The 18,179-nt window shown below is 37.2% G+C and overlaps 1 protein-coding gene across 1 annotated transcript; it reads left to right on the top strand.

The window, feature by feature from the left end:
• Positions 1-2,823: 2,823 nt before the first annotated feature.
• On the top strand, positions 2,824-17,898 carry LOC121329379 (coiled-coil domain-containing protein 71-like). The gene is made up of 2 exons (XM_041274958.1): positions 2,824-3,076; positions 15,847-17,898. The coding sequence occupies exon 2, from the start codon at positions 15,904-15,906 to the stop codon at positions 17,032-17,034; it is 1,131 nt and encodes a 376-aa protein (XP_041130892.1). The 5' UTR covers positions 2,824-3,076; positions 15,847-15,903; the 3' UTR covers positions 17,035-17,898.
• The last annotated feature ends 281 nt before the right edge of the window (positions 17,899-18,179 follow it).

Below are 18,179 nucleotides of genomic sequence, written 5' to 3'. Positions count from 1 at the left end.
CTAGGGGGCAGCAGTCATTATCTGGAGTTCGTTGCAATTGGGAACATTTTTAATACGCACTTGGGGATTATCTGGAAGTTCTTGGTTCATTGCAGTTGGTGCTATCTAGCTTACTCGTTTAGTATTGTTCTGAAGTATTAACAGGGGATCATCTGCAGCTTTTTGTTTGTTGCAATTGACCCAGAGTGTCTGCTATATTGAATTGCTTTCATGCAATGATCATGCACAGTATGTACCATTCAGTTCAGGCTTCAGGGGTTGTCAAAAGAAACATTAAAATAGAAACTAAAACGGTGATTAGCTAAGGAAACACCTGTGACCAGAGATGGTGAGAAGAAAAGGAATGAATTGAATAGCTTTGAGGAGAGTGTGAAGATGGGGAGACAAGATAATAGATATGAAATGAAAGGAGTGCATACAAAATGAAAGCCACAGATAAAACAAGGCTATTAACATAGTCAAAGAGATAAACACCGATTTGACAAAGCAGCTGTGAAACACTGGGCAAGCTTTCAAGACAAAATATTTATTTGTGTATGCTGAGTGTTTCCGTGTGTCCAAAAACAAGGACACATGATTCCCGGTTTTACTTTGGGAAAAAATTTCGAGAAACATTTAGTATTTAGGAAAGACTCTGGGAGCATGAGTCATCGATCATGTGACTATGCAAGATGGTGACTTCTATAGCAGATGTCATGGTTTGGAATCCTGCTACAATCAATCGTTGTATTGATATGTAAGCTGATGCATTGCATGTCATTTCCTACAAGCCTCAGCAGCGCCTCAAAAGTGTCTGGATCCATGTGAGCAAAACTGTCATGACAAGCGTAAAGCATTTAAATAATGATGGTAAGCTCCTCTCCTCACGTTTAGGATCCACTCCCTTGCCCACATGGCTCTGTTGCTGAGCAATTATAAGTACAGCACCACTCAATGCCGTGCTCACCCTTCATAGCACTGTAGTTGGGGGCAATAGTAAAGAGACAGCCTTTACATAAGAATACAAGTGCCACTTAATTGACATTTTGTAGCATGTGGGAGCCGTGACCATACAGTTTATAACCCATTCTGATACAGAAAGATGCATTAGGTTTTAAGATGTATCTTAACACCGCTGTCTGTTAAATTATATTTCCATTTTGCCACTGAGATGTCAAATCCCTCCCTCAGTTCAATCAGCTGCAGATCAAGATCAAATCAATTTCAATAGGCACTGTGACAGACCCAGTTAGGACTGTGGGTTGGCTGAACTCGATTGTCCAATATAAAGGAAGCAAGCGTGAAGTTTTAAATGATACTGTCAGGGAAAGGAGGACTGTAAATTCACTTATAAATCGCATAGTTCTATGAAATTTAGACAAGGAAGATTGCAATTCAGCACTCCTGCACACTTTTATTATTTAACAAATAAAAGACTTACACCACACCATGTGACTGTGCAGAGGGCGGCCATCTTGGTTTCAGGTTGTTCCCTCACTCAAGCTAAGATGGCTGCCAACCACAAACACACATATTTAAATGTGCTGGGCCTCTGCTTTGTCACAGGCTGCTTATCAATTCTAGTCGTCTGCCATTGACATTTGTAATGCAGGCTGGATCAGCCAAATTGTCTTTGTATTAGTAAGTGCCAGCACCATCTACTGTCCTATATTACTGAATACAAGTGAAATGCAACGACGGGCAGATTAGGGTCAGAGAGAGCAGTGATTTGGATCTGACAAGCTGCTCGTCTTCCTCAAGTGCACCAATTGACGCAGCATAATTATGAAAATCATTAACCCCGCCCCTGGCCCTGCTTGGCAGATTACTAGATGGGACTGGCACTTACTTCTACACTTTGGCTAATCTTGTCTATGTTACTTGTGTCTGTAACAGGCAACTAGAATAGAAGAGCAACTGCAAATATTATAAAAGAGTTCAAACAAGACCCCTAAAGCAACACACACATTACATAATGAGGATGTGCTCAAAATAACTAAAGACATATTATAAGGATTATTCAACACATTATTATTATTATTTGTTTATTTAGCAGATGCCTTTATCCAAGGCAATTTACAGAGGCTAGGGTGTGTGAACTATGCATCATTTACTGGGAACCAGGGACTTCCTGGTTGCAAGCCCTTTACTTTAACCACTGGACCACATAACCCCCTGTATGTACAAATACAAATGTAGCCATACATGCAAACAAATGTAGAAATTATACACAGAAATAAACAAAGACACACAAAAAATAACAATAACAATTAAAGTAGGTCACTGAAAAGACACTCAAGCAATTATTTTTGGTTTTGGTTTTTGTTTTTGTTTTTGTTTTTTTGGCTTAACACTGCTATTAGACATTTTGACCAAAAAAAAACCCACACATTTTAATCACTTCCTGTTACCTCCTCCTTTTCCAGTGGCTTCTTGTTTTGCTCCTCCCCTTCCTGTGCCCTCCCCTTCCTGTGCCCTCCCCTGGACTTATTCCCACTCTCTGTGTCAATCAGGCTTTATCCCCTCCTATCTGATTAACCGAGCCCACCTTGGGCGGATCACCCACTAAACCACATCCCTTCACTTCCACCTCTTGATTGCCTCTTTGCCAAAGATTTGATATCCCACACCTACTCCCCATCCCAAAAAGCAGCCTGTTGTTTCAAACCCCTCCCTCTCCATGCATCATTAACATTGACCACGCCTTTTTGGGGGTCTGTCTCCACGGGAGACAAAGGAGGTGGAGAAAGGGGTGGGGCGTACTGGAGACTCTCCGGTATGCCCCACCCCTTTCTCCACCTCTTTTTCTTTTTTTTATATACAGACAAAGCCTGCCCCCTTCTCTGCCTGTTATCTTGAGCTGAAACTCCCTATGCTATGTGGTGGCAGCCATTTTAATTTGGTCACTGTCTCTCTCAGCGAGACGCCAACCAGTGCTAAATAAAAGAGCCCGAGAACAGGAATTGGAACCCGTCTTCCTCTTTCTCAGCCCTGCTATCTTTGGCATTGTGTGTCGCTGTCTTGAAGACAGAGCGAACCTGATGGTACGTCGTCTCTGTAGTGTCTGTGGAGCTTGGATTCACCACCCTTATTGAAGGTAATACAAACTATTTTCTGTTTTTCATTTGCGGGCATTGTTATGTTGTTTTGAAATGTCTGGTTTAGTTTTCGGTCTCCCATAGTAATCCCTGAATCACATGCCCCGTGGTTTTTTTTTTTTTTTGTTTTTTTTTTTTGTAAATCATGTAATGTTTGTTGTGAGAACACTGTTTGAAGTAGGTTTGTGCGAAAAATTTAAAGAGACGCGAACCTTTTAATTTCTCTTATTTTTCTTCAATTCCATATTACAGTTCATATTTGCTGTTTACTCGATGTATTCTCCAAATGTAGGAAAAATTATTTAACAAGTAAATTTTTTACACTGATGCTAGCTAACGGTATTGTCTCCTATAAAACATACTCGCTGTACATTTTTTTGACATTTAAACGAGGTTCTGAAAGTATTTGGTAGTTGCTGAGTAGCTTTTTAAATTTTAAAGCCAGTGTCATAACAAGAAAACGGCTAAAAATGTTGGGTAACTTTATTTTTTGCTGTCCGGGTTACCGTATATATTGTAAGAAGCACTACCTTGCACTTCTCCAGTACTGCAAGCATACCGCTATATTACCGTACAGTAAATTAGTTCAGCAATTAAAGTTAATTATATATTCTAGAGTTTGTCCATTTTTGACAATGCTAAAATTAGTATGTTTGTGTTTTTTTTTTTTAATGTTTTTGCTAATTATGAAACATTTGAGACAAACTAATAACCAATGTCTTTTGATGACTTCCGTTGTTGGCGTACAGTGTAGTTCTAAAATAACTAATTGCTGTTAATAAATATGCTGCTGATTATACTTAATACCATTGTTTTATAACTTTTTTTTTACATTGCTCATAATCAAAATAGTATATACGTGTTTAGTTTTCAAACTCTTCAAGTTACACCTTACCTAGCTTAACCTTGATGTCCTTTACTTGAGCTTCAGCATAATTTTGAACTTATGTGCTTATGTTTGTTTTACCAATTGGAATGAAATGTATTTTTTTTAGGGATGTTCTTTTTCAAAATTGATTTGTTTTCCAAGGCGAAGCCACCATTTTTAGAAAATGCAGTTCCAGTTTTCTTTGTCTGTTTTTAGAGTACCTTTTATAGAAACTGATTTAGGTGCTGTTTTAACTGAAAGGAGACTAGTGCTAAGTAAGGGACATTGGAGCATACATTTATATAGTATAGCATCACATGGTTCATAGAGACAAGTTCCTTAAATGTACAGATGAATTCCTGAGCATCAGCTGAACTGCAGCCACCAGCAGTTTTGCACCTGCATACCACAGAACTGCTGACTGAATTTAGGGTCATTTTACAGAATTGCACGAAATACACAGAACTAGTTTTTGAAACAGAATTCATGTTTCTGCTTGACAAGCTGTATGTAGCCAGACTTTTGAGTGTTTTGTTTGTTCTTTTGGAATAGTTTTTGTAAGTTTTTTTTAAAAAAAAATTTTTAAAATTGATTAGCAGATAAAGAACACAAACAGCAACTAAACTAACAAAGTCGAACTAAACTGAACCCGATTGTCCATTGCAGCAGAAGTTCAAGCCATTATCGTCCTCTGACAACATCTGTTGATTTTTCAAAGTGTTTAAGTTTAAATAAATGCATGTTTACATACTCGTAATTGATGCTGCTTGTGATATATAGTAAGCTTGCATTGCAGCAGCACCTTATTGCAGCCATTTAAAAGAACTGCAGCGGACTTGGGCAAAATAAAACATTAACAGTCCCCATTCCAAGAAGGTTAGCAGTCAGTCACATTTTACTACTACTAAAAATAAGAATAATACATAATAATAGTTAGGCTTAACAATAATAATCAAATTATTTATCGATTTGGACCCCACGGTAACACATCAATAATATTTTAATGAAATCGAATATTCCATGAGATTAAAAACGTGTCTTGTATGTATTAACTTACTGTCAAGAACGTAATCTGTGGTGTTGCTTCGAAAAGTTACTGAGAATGTGTCTGTGAACAAATGCAGGATGATACAGAGATCAAGAGTAACCTGCTTTGTTAATGTAATTTTTACATATTTTGCTTTAAATCAGTCCCAACTGTAGCCGTCTGTCTTGAGCGAAACTAATAATATTTAACATTACTACATTGTCACTTGCCGCTGCTTCAGAACATATTATTAGTTTGTTTTACCTTTTTGTTTTGAAGCAATGCACTATCCGCAACCTTTGTTTTTGGTTGCTGTTAGAGTCTAAATGCCGCTGGATCGTAGCTCGACATATGTGATCCAAGGAAATATTGCAGGTTGTACAAAATGTATTCATTTTGGACGCTCGCAAAATGATCGCGCGCTTAACAATATCAGTTGATCTAGGATATTAAACCTGCCTGGATGCCCATATCTACCAATCAGTGAGAAAAGTGCAGAGTGGTTATTGGTTGCTGTTAAGTGTCAATCAATAAATCCTGTCCAGTTTTCTTTTTGAATTTGAAACAAGCTTTCAGGAACCTTGACCGATACACATAACTTAATTGGATTTAAGTCTAGGGTAAAAGTACACAAAACAGACAGTTTTCATGGTGAAGAATGAATTTGACGTTTTTCGCGGCCATGAAATAAGTAGCATTTTAGTAATTTACTGCATAAGTGTAAGCGAATTCATGTAGGCGAAACGCTTCTCTGAGCACTCCAGTATGTGATGCATTTTTGGTTGCAACATGGTATGTAGATTGATTAGGCCTATACATACATGAAAGAGATATTCTACATATTCAAATATGGAGACGCAAAATAAAATTATCATCTGGAGTTGATAACCAATCGCTGTCGAAAGTTCCTGTTGCAGGAAAGGCAAAAATGATGATATAGTTGTATTCACCTGAATGTAATGCAAATTTAAGTGGCTATGCAAAGTCATGTAAAGTTTTGATTAAAATATGACAGCAAAAAGTGAAATGCATCTCTGCAGCCGTGGCATGCTGGAAGGGACTGAAGGCACTGGGAAGCAGAAGCTGAGCCACATGGTTAATCAATGCAGTGTTCTCCCCAGGTCTGAAAAAACCCTATCTGCCAGTTTTGCAGGTGCTACTGTACCTTTAACAATAAGGATTGACTGCATTTCTAGTAGACCGTTGTTGCATGAATAAAGAAATCTTGGAACCAGATGACAGCTGTATTACGTGTTGACCAAACATTTAACCATTCAGAGAGTTTAAGGGGCGAATTTTCAGTGTTAAGCACTTCGAGAGGCTAAAACGTTAAAGGAAAACAAAAAAAATATATATATATTTTCAAAGCAAAAAGTGACAATGAATGCAGGGGGTCAAAATAAGCCCATGATCGGTGCAACCCACCACTTAATACTGTGTTTGCATGGAACAGTTACGATGGTGACCAAACGTGCGAGTACTGTTGTGTTTGTAAAAAAAAAAAAAAAAAAAAAAAAAAAAAATAGTTAATGAACAGTTGCATTAAAAAAAAAAGTAGAACAGTGAAAAACAAACAGATGTGCATTAACAAAATGAAGCAATAAGCTCAATAATTAAGCTAAAAAGGAAGTGCAAAGGTTAAGTTTTATTTCTCTACTTGTTAACTCCAATAAACCCAAATTCTCTTTCTCCAGTCAAATTGTAGCATGCCTAAGCACGATAATTTACCATAATAAAAAACAGAAATGAAAAGATAAAGACAACACATTATTCAAATTCTTTGTTGTATTATAGATTTAGGCAAGTTTATTTTTCCGTTAAAAGTGCTCCCGGCTATAATACTCTGCTGCCCGGCTGTATGTAATTCCTGGGGAGAACCCTGAGATTGTAACCAATCAAATTATTTTGACTTGAATAGGCCATAATGTTACTGTAGTTTTCAAACCTTTTTTTTTCTCTTTTGGACAGTGGGGTTGATTTTTATTTTTTTTTCTTAATTTACCATTCTGTAAACACTGGAAACTTGTCAGAGTTTACACAAAACAAGGCAGAGGCTAGTGACGGCAGGAATATGAAAATTGGAGCGTGTTATATTTAACCTGTTAAACCCCCAGCCTCCCACAGGCAATTTCTGCCTGGAGAGCTATGGCCTTAAGTAAATCGCATTATCTTCCAAAGTGTAGAAAGCACAGGCATGGAATTCAAGGTAACCCCCTGGCCATTCGGACTAAAACCTCAGATTTGTTTTAAGTCTTACTCAGTACCACACTGGAAGGAGATATCCAGAAAACAAAAATCAAGAAACGCTTTTCATTTGTTTATATTCTATCATCATTTTTTGACCATGTAGCACATGAAAAGAGCCAGATTTTTTTCCAGTGCTTCCCCAACATGTCTACGAAACTGATTGAATAAAGGGATCAAATTCTACATGAGTTTTTACACAACTAGGCCCAAGGGTCCCCAAACCTGTCCAAAAATTAATATTGTGTAAATCTTTATGGCCAGTCATACACTAGTTTCTTGAGCAAGTTCTAAAAGGGAGGTTACCTTCTGGCACCTCACATGCTATACACTGCCACATGAATTAGAGTTTGTAATCGTCTTTTTTTACTTTTGTCCGATATTTCATTCAAAAAGTGGCCTTTTTGGAGAGCTTTGGGGTGTCCGAAATGTATCCACGATGAGTATGCATGACAAATACTTTTAGTTCATACGCCACAACTGTCAGGCACATTGCTCTCACATAACTGTGTGTTTGTGCAGGAGAATGTTGCTACTGAGTTTTTTTTGTAGCTCTGCATTTTCAGTATCTGACTATTTTGTTACTCACTTGCTTAAGTATGTAAATGTCAAGAAGCAAAATAATGAGGAGATTTTTTTTTTTTTCCAAAATAAAGTGGTTACACTCATTCAAGCACTGCTGACAGGTGAACATGTGTTGATTGTTGAATAAAGGAGTCTGCTAAATGTCTACAATAATAATAATATAATAATAATAATAATAATAATAATAATAATAGAGATTGCAGCCACCTTTGCTGCTCTAAATCAGACTGACAGACTGAAAACACCTTAGTTCCTTTCATCTTTACTTTGATTGACATGTGGCAAACAAAGGAACTGAGTGAGTGATTGTTGGAGCAGGCAGACAGCTTATCTTGAAAGGCTAAGAAACCTACACTATCTCTAGGCAAGTAACATCTCTCCTTGTAATCATGGAAATATAAAAACGTTTGCTAAACACTCCCATGCAATAATCTAAATCAATGAACAACAATGAGAAAATAATAGACTGCCGGGAAGAAACAATTACTTCTTGCAACGTGTATTGCGTTGTAAAGATCAGGGACCATATACAGCAGCACAGCACAGATGAGACATGGTGTTGCTCTTTACTATGCAATAAAAATTGTAAAAAAAATGTTACTTATGTGCCCCTTGAGTCAAATGGTTGCATTTTTCTAATAACATTTACAGTAAAAATGCATACTGAATTATGCATAATAATAATAATAATGTAGTGTGGATCCATTATACTTACAAATCCTGAAGAGGCTCCAATCCATCTTCAAGTGCTGCTTCACAGACGCTGAATCGGCGCTCTCCAACCCAGAAAGTTGATCATTTTAGACGTCACTTTCACTATTATCCATCTCCTCCAAAACTTAGACTGAATCGACTTCATTTGGGATGCTTTGGAACACTGCTTGCCATTTCATTCGATTTTACAAATTGAAAAATGATCAGAAAACAGTAAGAAACCTTGATCCTAAGTGCGTAATACTGTGCTCTCGCTTGCAAATATGTGTCTTGTTTACATACGCACATCGATTACTCTTCAAAGGATTAGACTACAAATAAAGTCAAGGTATGATTGGACATCTTGTGACCTCCCCTACAAGTTGATCAGGGAGATTTCACCATCAACAGATACATGTAAGGCTAGAGCAGCGAAACGCACAGCTAGTCGATCTGAGTTGTTTTTGAACCGTGAGGTACTAGACACATTGCGAAGGGAATCTCTCTGCGGTGAACTGGCGAATTCGAAAAATTCCTTTGCTGTTTGATGGTAGGAAAACAACGTTTCTGATATGTCCGTTTTTTTTTTTTTTTTTTTTTTTTTTTGCTGTTTTGCTTTTGTAATAATATTAAAGATGATTTTTGAAATATAATTTGTAATTGCGGTACCATGTTCCACCCGCGGAACCGGGGGGCGTAAGAGGTTAAATGTATTTATCAAACATGTCTTAACATCAGGATTTGTTTGAATGAGTTTTTATACCGTGCTCTATAAAGAGAGGACTTATTGTTCCTTTAACTGTTACTGTGAGGGAAGGTGTTTTTTTTTTTTTTTTTTTAAAAAGCAATTTAACTTGATTAATCGTCGTTAGAATTTGCATGATAATTGATGTCAATGTATACCCTGCTCCGTACACGGCAGCGGCGCCATATAGACTTGCTACAGATAATGATTTGGTTGTGGATTTTAATACAACAACTTGTTGTTTAAGTAATATGCATTATACAAATAAATACAGAATTTTGTATGCAAGTGACATTTAACCCTTTCCCAGACCTGGTCCGACATTTCAATTTTCTCCAGTCCGATATCGGACCCTATCCGACATCAAAAAGACATAAAGCACAGGTCTCTAGTTGTTTTTTCTCCTGAGAAATCCGAGAAAACCTTTCAATGGCCAAATGAAGCTGAAAAAAAGGGGCCTATCTGATAGCCCTATGCACCACAGAGATATCACACACATAAACAAAGGAGATAGCATCCAGTGCTCAAAGAATATCACTGACATTTGCAGAGCTTTTTGAGATGATGTTATAGTAATAAAATAATGACTTGGATTGCATTATTGATGAGTTTTCTGGCCTCTACATTTTAGATTTTTTACTACTGGCCCCTTGGGCCACTGAGGTAGTGTTTTTACTGGCCCAATAAGAAGTACAAACCTGGGCGTGTTTTATTTACCGCAGCATATGTATTGGTGAGCTGGAAGTACATCCACCGGTGACCTGGATTAAAACAACAGTTTGTTGACATTAAATATGGCAGGTTAAGTCTTTCTTCGACGCCACTGTATATTTTTGTCTTTTTTATAATTTGTTTCTTTATCATTATTGATTTAAACCCTTTTGGGTTATTGGTGCAGTTGGTTGCTTAGTTGTAAAAAACTGAAATTGCTATGTCAAGGTAACGAGTATTACCAACTGCACTTCAGTAGGTAGTCTCTTTATTAACGTTCATTTGTTCACTTGGGAAGCCTATTGTTATTGCTGTGTTTATTATTATTTTTCCACCAAAAGTTTGTTGCAGTCATGAAAATGCATATGTAAGTAGATGCCTATGTGTGGACAACGACTGGCATCCCAGAGTGGGAAAAGGTTCAGAGTTTGGCCACTAGGCTAGATCTCTTGAAAATATTGGACAATTTTCAAAACTCTTGTCGACAAAACGGCTTGAGATGGAGATCTGACAATGTCAGCACGAATGGCCTATAAAAAACGTTAAAACAAAATCAGTTAGACGGTTGGTTTGCCTGTCGCAAAATATTCAAAGATCTTGTCTGAAACAGCAGTGTTGCTCGGCACCCAAATTGTCACATTTCCTCAGGACAAGGTAATTTCCAAGTTTTGTAAAATCCCTGCTTTTTTTGTTTAAAAAACATGGATGCAGAAAGCAAAATAACAATTTCATGAGTGCTATATTTACATATTGTAGTATGGATTTATACTTTAATACATTGGAGCGTGAAACTGAGTAAAATAGTAGAGGGTAATGTGAAGTACTGTCGATTTCAAAATGGCATGTTTTGGTCACTTGGTTTGGCGGCCATATTGATAATTGAAAAACGACTTATGACCCATAACAAGAACAATGTTGCACTTATGCTCTTCAATGTTGATACAATTGTGCGGCCCATAATAAAGTAATAACTACTAAAATCGAAAGCAGATTGGTTGTATGGCTTGGCGGCCATATTGGAATTAACCTTAAAATTTTATCTCCCAGGGCATGCCGATGGGGTCATAGTTATAATGGAACACGTATAGGAAGAAGTGCTCTATGAAAAATGTCATCACCTTTGACCTCTCAAAGGTCAAGCTAAAAACTGGCTCCTTGTGCCTCAGGGATCACAGATAGTCAGTCATGGTTCATATGGAACACATATAGGAAGTCATGTGCTGTATAAAAAAAGTCATTACCCATGACCTTTGACCTCCTCTAACGTTCAAAATCCACAAATTGGCCAGTAGCTCCTCAGCTGTATCTAACACAGATCAGTGCACTTAAACTTCATCATAAGATTATGCCGTGTACACGATACAACTTAAGTAACCTGTTAACTAATAGGAAACCTAGCAAGCTGTATAACACAAAGCCCGGAACACACATACGTGGTGCGGCACCGCTTGGCGTTTTTGTGGTGCGATACCACTTAGTCCCCAACTGGACACACGTGAGCATTATACACTGCGCAACTGACTTTCTGCTGTGGCCAAAGGTTTACCATTACCTAGAATTTTAGGATTGAGATGTAATAATAAAAAAAAAAAAAACTGAACTAGGGGTGCCCTGATAATCTGCAGCCTATCAGCATGGCACCAATTATTATATAAGGAAAAGAAAAACACAAAGTGTTAAATCCATTGATAAACTGAGTAGAATATTATTCTTTTGTTTTCTTTATCTGCATTGTTTGTGGTGTTTTTGAAGCAGAAGTTGATTACTGTACCATCTTTTATTAAGTAACAAATTCAAGTTTGACTGAATTTTGTAACCAGAAATGTTTTATGAGTTAAGTGAACAATTGAAGTTGTGCTGCATTTAAGCAGTGTATGCTTAAAATAAGAATTTATGAACGTTGTTGTAGTTGACATTGCATAGGTTCTGTTTCTTTTCTACTGTATAGTATAGGCAATAATACGCAAATGTTTGACAGCAAGCAATGTTACATTACATACAGTTTTTATAACTGTTTTTACTAGTAAAAGTGTAAAATTATATTTGTTTGACTTATAAAGCAAATGTATAAATTGTTGTCAAGCATGCAATATAATACATTATTTTTTGTATTAATTTTCTGAAGTAAATGCTATCTGTTAACATTTTATAATTATAGAACAGTTTAAATATAAGCCCTCTGCCTTGTTCTAATAGTTTACAATACCTAACCTGCACTATTAATCTATTATCGGTATCCTGTCTATCGACCAATATGGCAAGTTATCATCGGCTGTCCGTATTGGCCAAGAAAATCTTGATTCATGCACCCCTAATATGAACAAAATTTAGATATTTTATTTTATCTACAAAATGGTATCAAGAGTCTACGGGAAGCCATAATAGTAGTACAGTATTTCATGTTAGGTTTTGAAATGTCACATTTTTCAATTTGTTAGTTTTTCATTCAGTATATGGAAGGTATGTAATTCAATATGTTAACGTAACATTCATCAAGTTTCATTTGACTGTGAAACAGAATTAGTTCATTCTATAGGGAGACACAAAACTTTTGGCCATAGTCGTAATGCCACCTATATAATCTATTAAATAAAAAGGATTCTCCCCTATCTTTTCCTTAAAATCCCCTGCTATTTGAAATCATAACTACATCCCTGCGTATTCTTACTTTAACCCTTAACGATCCATTTATTCAGCACCTGTCAGGCACATTGGGTCCAATTTATTTTCACACGCGCTGTTTATTTTACATGCACTGTTTTAAAAAAAATTTCAGAGTAAAACAGATTCAGAAGGCAGTGAATCGAAAAAGTTAAGTACTCTCTCCACGGCCAAGCCCCACCCCTTGTTTGCTGTATTTCACATACCTCTTTATAGACGTGCATACTGATAAAATGAGTGATCAGAAGAGGATTTATCACCAAACTCCTCAATAATGTTATCCAAGTCATTTTATTACTGTAACATCTCAAAAACCTCAGCAAATGTCCGTGATATTCTTTGAGCCCTGGATGCATAAGCAGCTACCTCCTTTATGTCCGTGTTATCTCTAATGCATGGAGCTATGAGAAACTCCCTTCGCCTCCGCCACCCCTACCCCCCACCCCCCTGGTTTCATTCTGCCATTGAAAGGTTTTCTCAGACTTTTCCGGAGAAAAAACGACTAGAGACCTGTGCTTTATGTCTTTTTGATGATGTCGAACAGGTTCTGACTGGAAAGGGTTAATAGTGTTACAAATTAATGAATTAACAAAATTCACTTACTTGTCAATATTCAACTGGTGTCCGAACATGAGAAAGTACCATGTTTGTTATGGCACTACAATATTGCTGATCTAACTGTCCCACTTACCTTGTTATGTTGGAAATTGTTCTTCGTGGTTCTGTTTAATTGCAAAGGCAATAAGAAGTGGGCATTAAAAAATATTGTGCTCTCACAGGAGTGTGGAGGTTGGCTGTGACTTGCTTTATTAATAGCAATTAAATATGATGCATATAGATTATATTTGGCTTTTGTGTAATGTCTGATTTGTGTTTGTAGGCTGATTGTAGGCTGCAGTTTGCTAAGAACGAGGGGAGATTTATGTTTTTCAGACTGGTTTCGTTGTGCTGATGGAAATGTGGCTTTTGTAAATTTTGGCATTATGCTTGCCTTTACAGGTTTCTACAGAATGTTGAAATGTGTAGGTGTTTATAATGTTGATCTGTTGAGTGTATTAACACTAGAACCTCCATGGTTTTATTATAATGAATAACTATCGGATACAACTCAGTTTTATTCAAGCGCATCAAGTGGCTAGCTTCAAGGTGAAATCTCTCCTACTGATATTTTCCCTGATGTATTCCTTGCTCAAAACGAAGGAACTGATGGCTGCCAGGTCCAGTAGAGATAACAGGCTTGTATATAAAAATAAAGAATTGTAGGTTATATTAAAAATAAAAACACGTATTGTAAAAGGCAGTCAAAATGACGGCTTTGAACCTGTGTTTTTACCTACATCTAATCTACAACTCTCGCTCTCGCCCAGTTTTTAACTTTTCCCCACATACTTTTAAAACCTGTAAGTTCTTGCTGAGCAACTGAATGGAAAATAATTTGAACCAATAAACATGCACAATATCCCAAATACTAGTGCCTTAGTTGGGGCAGACACATTTTAATGTCTAGGGTTTAATTCAGGTTCATGTCAGTGGTACACTTGAGATTTTTTCAGAAAATAGGCAGACATCGATGATATTATCAAAGTACTTTGTTACGCTCAATTATAGGCTTTATTCAAGAATGCTGTAGGCTGCCCAGTCTTCCACTGTGACGTGCAAGGCACTGAAGACTTAACTCGGTGACTAATCTTTTGGAAACACAGTACTTTGGGTTGGGTGGGTGTTGCCATCTACAATTCTCTACAGTCTTCAAGAACCTCAAGAATGATAAATTAAGATAATACATAGTAAAGAGAATTCATAGAAAGAATCGTTAATTTGTTTCAGGGCTTTAACGAAGGGTACGTTTTGATCTTCGAAAGTTCAGAACACATCCGAAGGAAGGTTCGAACCTTCAGTGGTACTAATTTGCATAATTTACTGGTGACGTTTCACATAGCTACTAGTTTTATGTTTGATTGAAAATCCTACTTTGCAGGTAAGCCATATACATGGAATAGAACATCCACATATAGTTTTAAATACATTATATAGAACAGTACGATGGAACCTTATTGCAGCCAGTTAGAAGAACTTCAGCAGACCTAGGGGAAATATAAGCTTTTATTTAAGTCACCGTATCATGCGGATTATCAGCCAGTCACATTTTACTACTACTAATTAAAACAAAAAATAATATAAACTTACGCTTGTCAAGTGACCCCGGAGATTGTGACCCCGGATCAATGATACATCAAGTCGCATGCACAGTTTGCATTCAACTTCTTTTTGGTCGTATGGACATTAACAAAAAAAATCCCAAACAGCAGAGTGATTTCAAGACATTTCTTTCAGTACAGCTTATGCTATTCAATACTTTGCTGTCGAGATGGCGAATGAAGAAATGAAAGTTCTGCCTCTGGATTACACAAGCTGGAGGGGTGAGGGGTGGAAGGTGCTCAGTTTTCAAACTTTAAAATGATTAGTCATTCATGCTTCTACCATAGCACTTCTGTTCCAATGTATAGGTACATATTTTACTGAAGCAATTCAACCAGTGCTTTGGCATAATATATCCTGCTCTAATGCCCTGCAGCGCATTATACAGAGTTCCTACTTAAACAATTTGGTAATGGATTTGAGCACACGTTTTGTTTTAGTCATATGCATTATACAGATCCAAAGATTGAATTTTGCATGCGAGTGACATTTATTGTGTGTGTGGCTTTTTTATAGTGTTCAAACTGTTTCTGTTAAAGTGTGTGAATGCCGCCTGATGAACCTTCAAAGGTTTAGAACTACCTTAGAATTCCTGGCTAGCGAACCAACCTTTTGAACACAGCCCAAATTTTTTTTTACAAGAAATCTCACCTAGTTGTTTGAGTCAGAAGAGAGCCCAAAGTTGTAAATTGTGACGTGCTGCATTGCTTTGAGGCCATTCCTTTTGGGCTAGGTCCGGCTTAAGGCTGACTTCCTGCTGTGCTTTGGTGGATAAAGTGCTTTCTTTAGACCTGTGAAGACCAAAAACATGACATTATTTCAGTTGAAAATAAAAGGTTAGGTTATAAAAAGACTAAAAATGTAGTACTGTGTAACCTGTAATTTATACCCAAAAATATATACCATACAGTGTCCAACAAGAATATGTATTGTATAGTTGTTGACTGGGGGGGGGGGGGGGGGGTTAGTGATTTAATGGCTTGCCAAATGTGGTCTTCAACATCCTACTAATTTTCTATTATTTTTTTGCTTTCAGGGCTGATCTTGAAGACTGTTTTGAGGATTTTCTGTTGCTTATTCATTGACTAATGCCATGAATTGTGAAGAAGAGAGTGCAGAGAAGAAGGCAGTCCATTCCTGGTCCAGAATCTCCTCGGCTGGACAAACTGCATTAGTGGAAGCCTTGAGAGTGTTCAGCCCCATGTCAAAGGACCTTCTTGACACTGAGACACAACTGGTATCTTTCCTTGAGAGTCTTAAGGAAGAAGGGCACAAGGCCACCGTTCTGAGAAGCAAGGACGTTTACGGGTACGAATCCTGTATGGCAGAAACTCCATCGGCAGAAATGGCTTTGAAATCTGCAGGCATGTGTGCTAAAGTCAAAGTGGTAAAGAAACGATCTAGAAAAGCTGCATCCAAGAAAAAGGAAATCAAATATACTTTAAGTGCCGCTTCTCAAATAATCTTCAAAAGACAACCAAAAATCCTGTTGAGAAATCTTTCGCAGGAGTCGCTAAGGCACACAATGGCGGTCCTATCAAAACCCTCATCCTCCACTGCACTCTTGGGGAACAGTAATGGAAACCAGCCGTGCTTGACATTAACAAAACTGACTGCACCTTCAGGGAGTCCAACAGCCAGGCTACAAATCCATTCAGACTTTACGTCACTTGGGATTTCTATGTCAAATTCTCTCAGAACGCCAAAACTATCAATAACACAGGTGCAGCCTTTGGAGAATGCAAGTAAAATGACGAAAGGAGTTGCTTCCTGCCCAGTACAAATGTCTGTGTCGCTAATTGGTGGCTCAGCACCCATGTGCCAGAATGGCAGAGTTTTGAGAGAAAGCAACAATTGCAAAACCTCTTCCATTAAGATCAGCAGAACCACCAGTGTGGAAGCTGACAAACTGTCTACGGACTGGACCGGAGTGGCTTCCATGAAAGTGTTGAATATCCAACAAGAGGTTCGTTTGAGGAAACAGAAAAGGCTAGGAGAAACTGAGGAGCTGCAACAGAGTAAGAGAACCTCCACAAATTCAACCCTAGCTGATGAGGGTCCGGAGGAATCTGAGATAAGGGAGAACTACCTGAGGTCAAAGGTTATCAAGGTGGACGATACTACTTCTGACGAAGAAGTGAGACGGAAAGCCCAAAAGATCCTAAGAGTGAATCTTTCACCAGTGATAGAAATAAGACCTCTGTTGGCTTATTCAAGCCTCTGAAATCTAACTATTTAATAGAAGCCTTTTGCATGTAATAAGATTCTGGCAGTCAAGGTTTTTAGAAATGGCTTTGGGTAAAAATGGGGTATGTGGCTTTGTGTTTAAGGAAGGTTTTCTGGTGTATATTTGCTAATCCTGGTAGTATTTGTTCCTGACGGTTAAGGCTGCCTAAACCTATTGAAATACTACAGCAGATTCAGAACGATGAGAAGTAAGGGTGCATTTTATCCAGCAATTGTTTTGTATCCTCCCACCTGGGTGGAATGGAGGATCGTCCTGGATCTTTTTTTTTTTTTTGTTGATGTACATGCCTCTTAAATATGGTGCAATGTAAACATATGTACAATAGTTATGGAAACAAATTGTAATAATACTGCACTGTGATATTTTTGGTATTTAGTTTTATTTTATGATTATTTAATTTACATTGTCAAGAAAAAAAAAAGATAAGCCATGTCATTATTTTTTACTATGCAGTATAAAAGTGTTGTCTTTTAATGGGGAGCAATTTGTGTGTTTTCAGGATGACCTTTTTAATGTAATAACAAACTAAAACCATGTTATGTATTTGCAATGTAGGCATAATGTGTTAAGGTGCCATTCACTCTGGTGTAAATCCATATTGACCATGAGTTAACCTGTGCCTGAAACATTGTGGTTCGTGCAAGGCCATGCTAGCTCTGGCCTCTGCTTGTATCCATTGCCTATAAGTGGGAGGGCAGGTGGAGAGAGATACTGTAAATCAGGTTTGATGTAGTTACCCCAGTAATACCCTAGTTGCAGAGATCAGCATTTATTTATTTTGCATCTTCTAAAAATAAAATAAATAAATACTTTAAGTACAGTATTTGGTTAAGTGTGCTCCATGTTTTGTCAACTTGATGATAGTGATAATAATTATAATAATCTTGACATAATATAATATATATATATTGATATCGTATATATATATATATATATATATATATATATATATTATATATATATATAATAATTTATTAGCCTTGTTTAATTTCATTCTAAAATATATAATCATGTATGCACTTTTTTCTTCCCATTGAAAACTGTTTATTAATCCTACTGTGGTGAGGCAAGATATGATTACAGATTGTTGCTTTATTAGTTTTTGGCCAAAACTGTTGCCG

This window comes from Polyodon spathula, chromosome 16 (assembly GCF_017654505.1).
Source record: "Polyodon spathula isolate WHYD16114869_AA chromosome 16, ASM1765450v1, whole genome shotgun sequence".
NCBI lineage: Eukaryota > Metazoa > Chordata > Actinopteri > Acipenseriformes > Polyodontidae > Polyodon > Polyodon spathula.
This window is presented reverse-complemented; position numbering and strand designations above follow the sequence as displayed.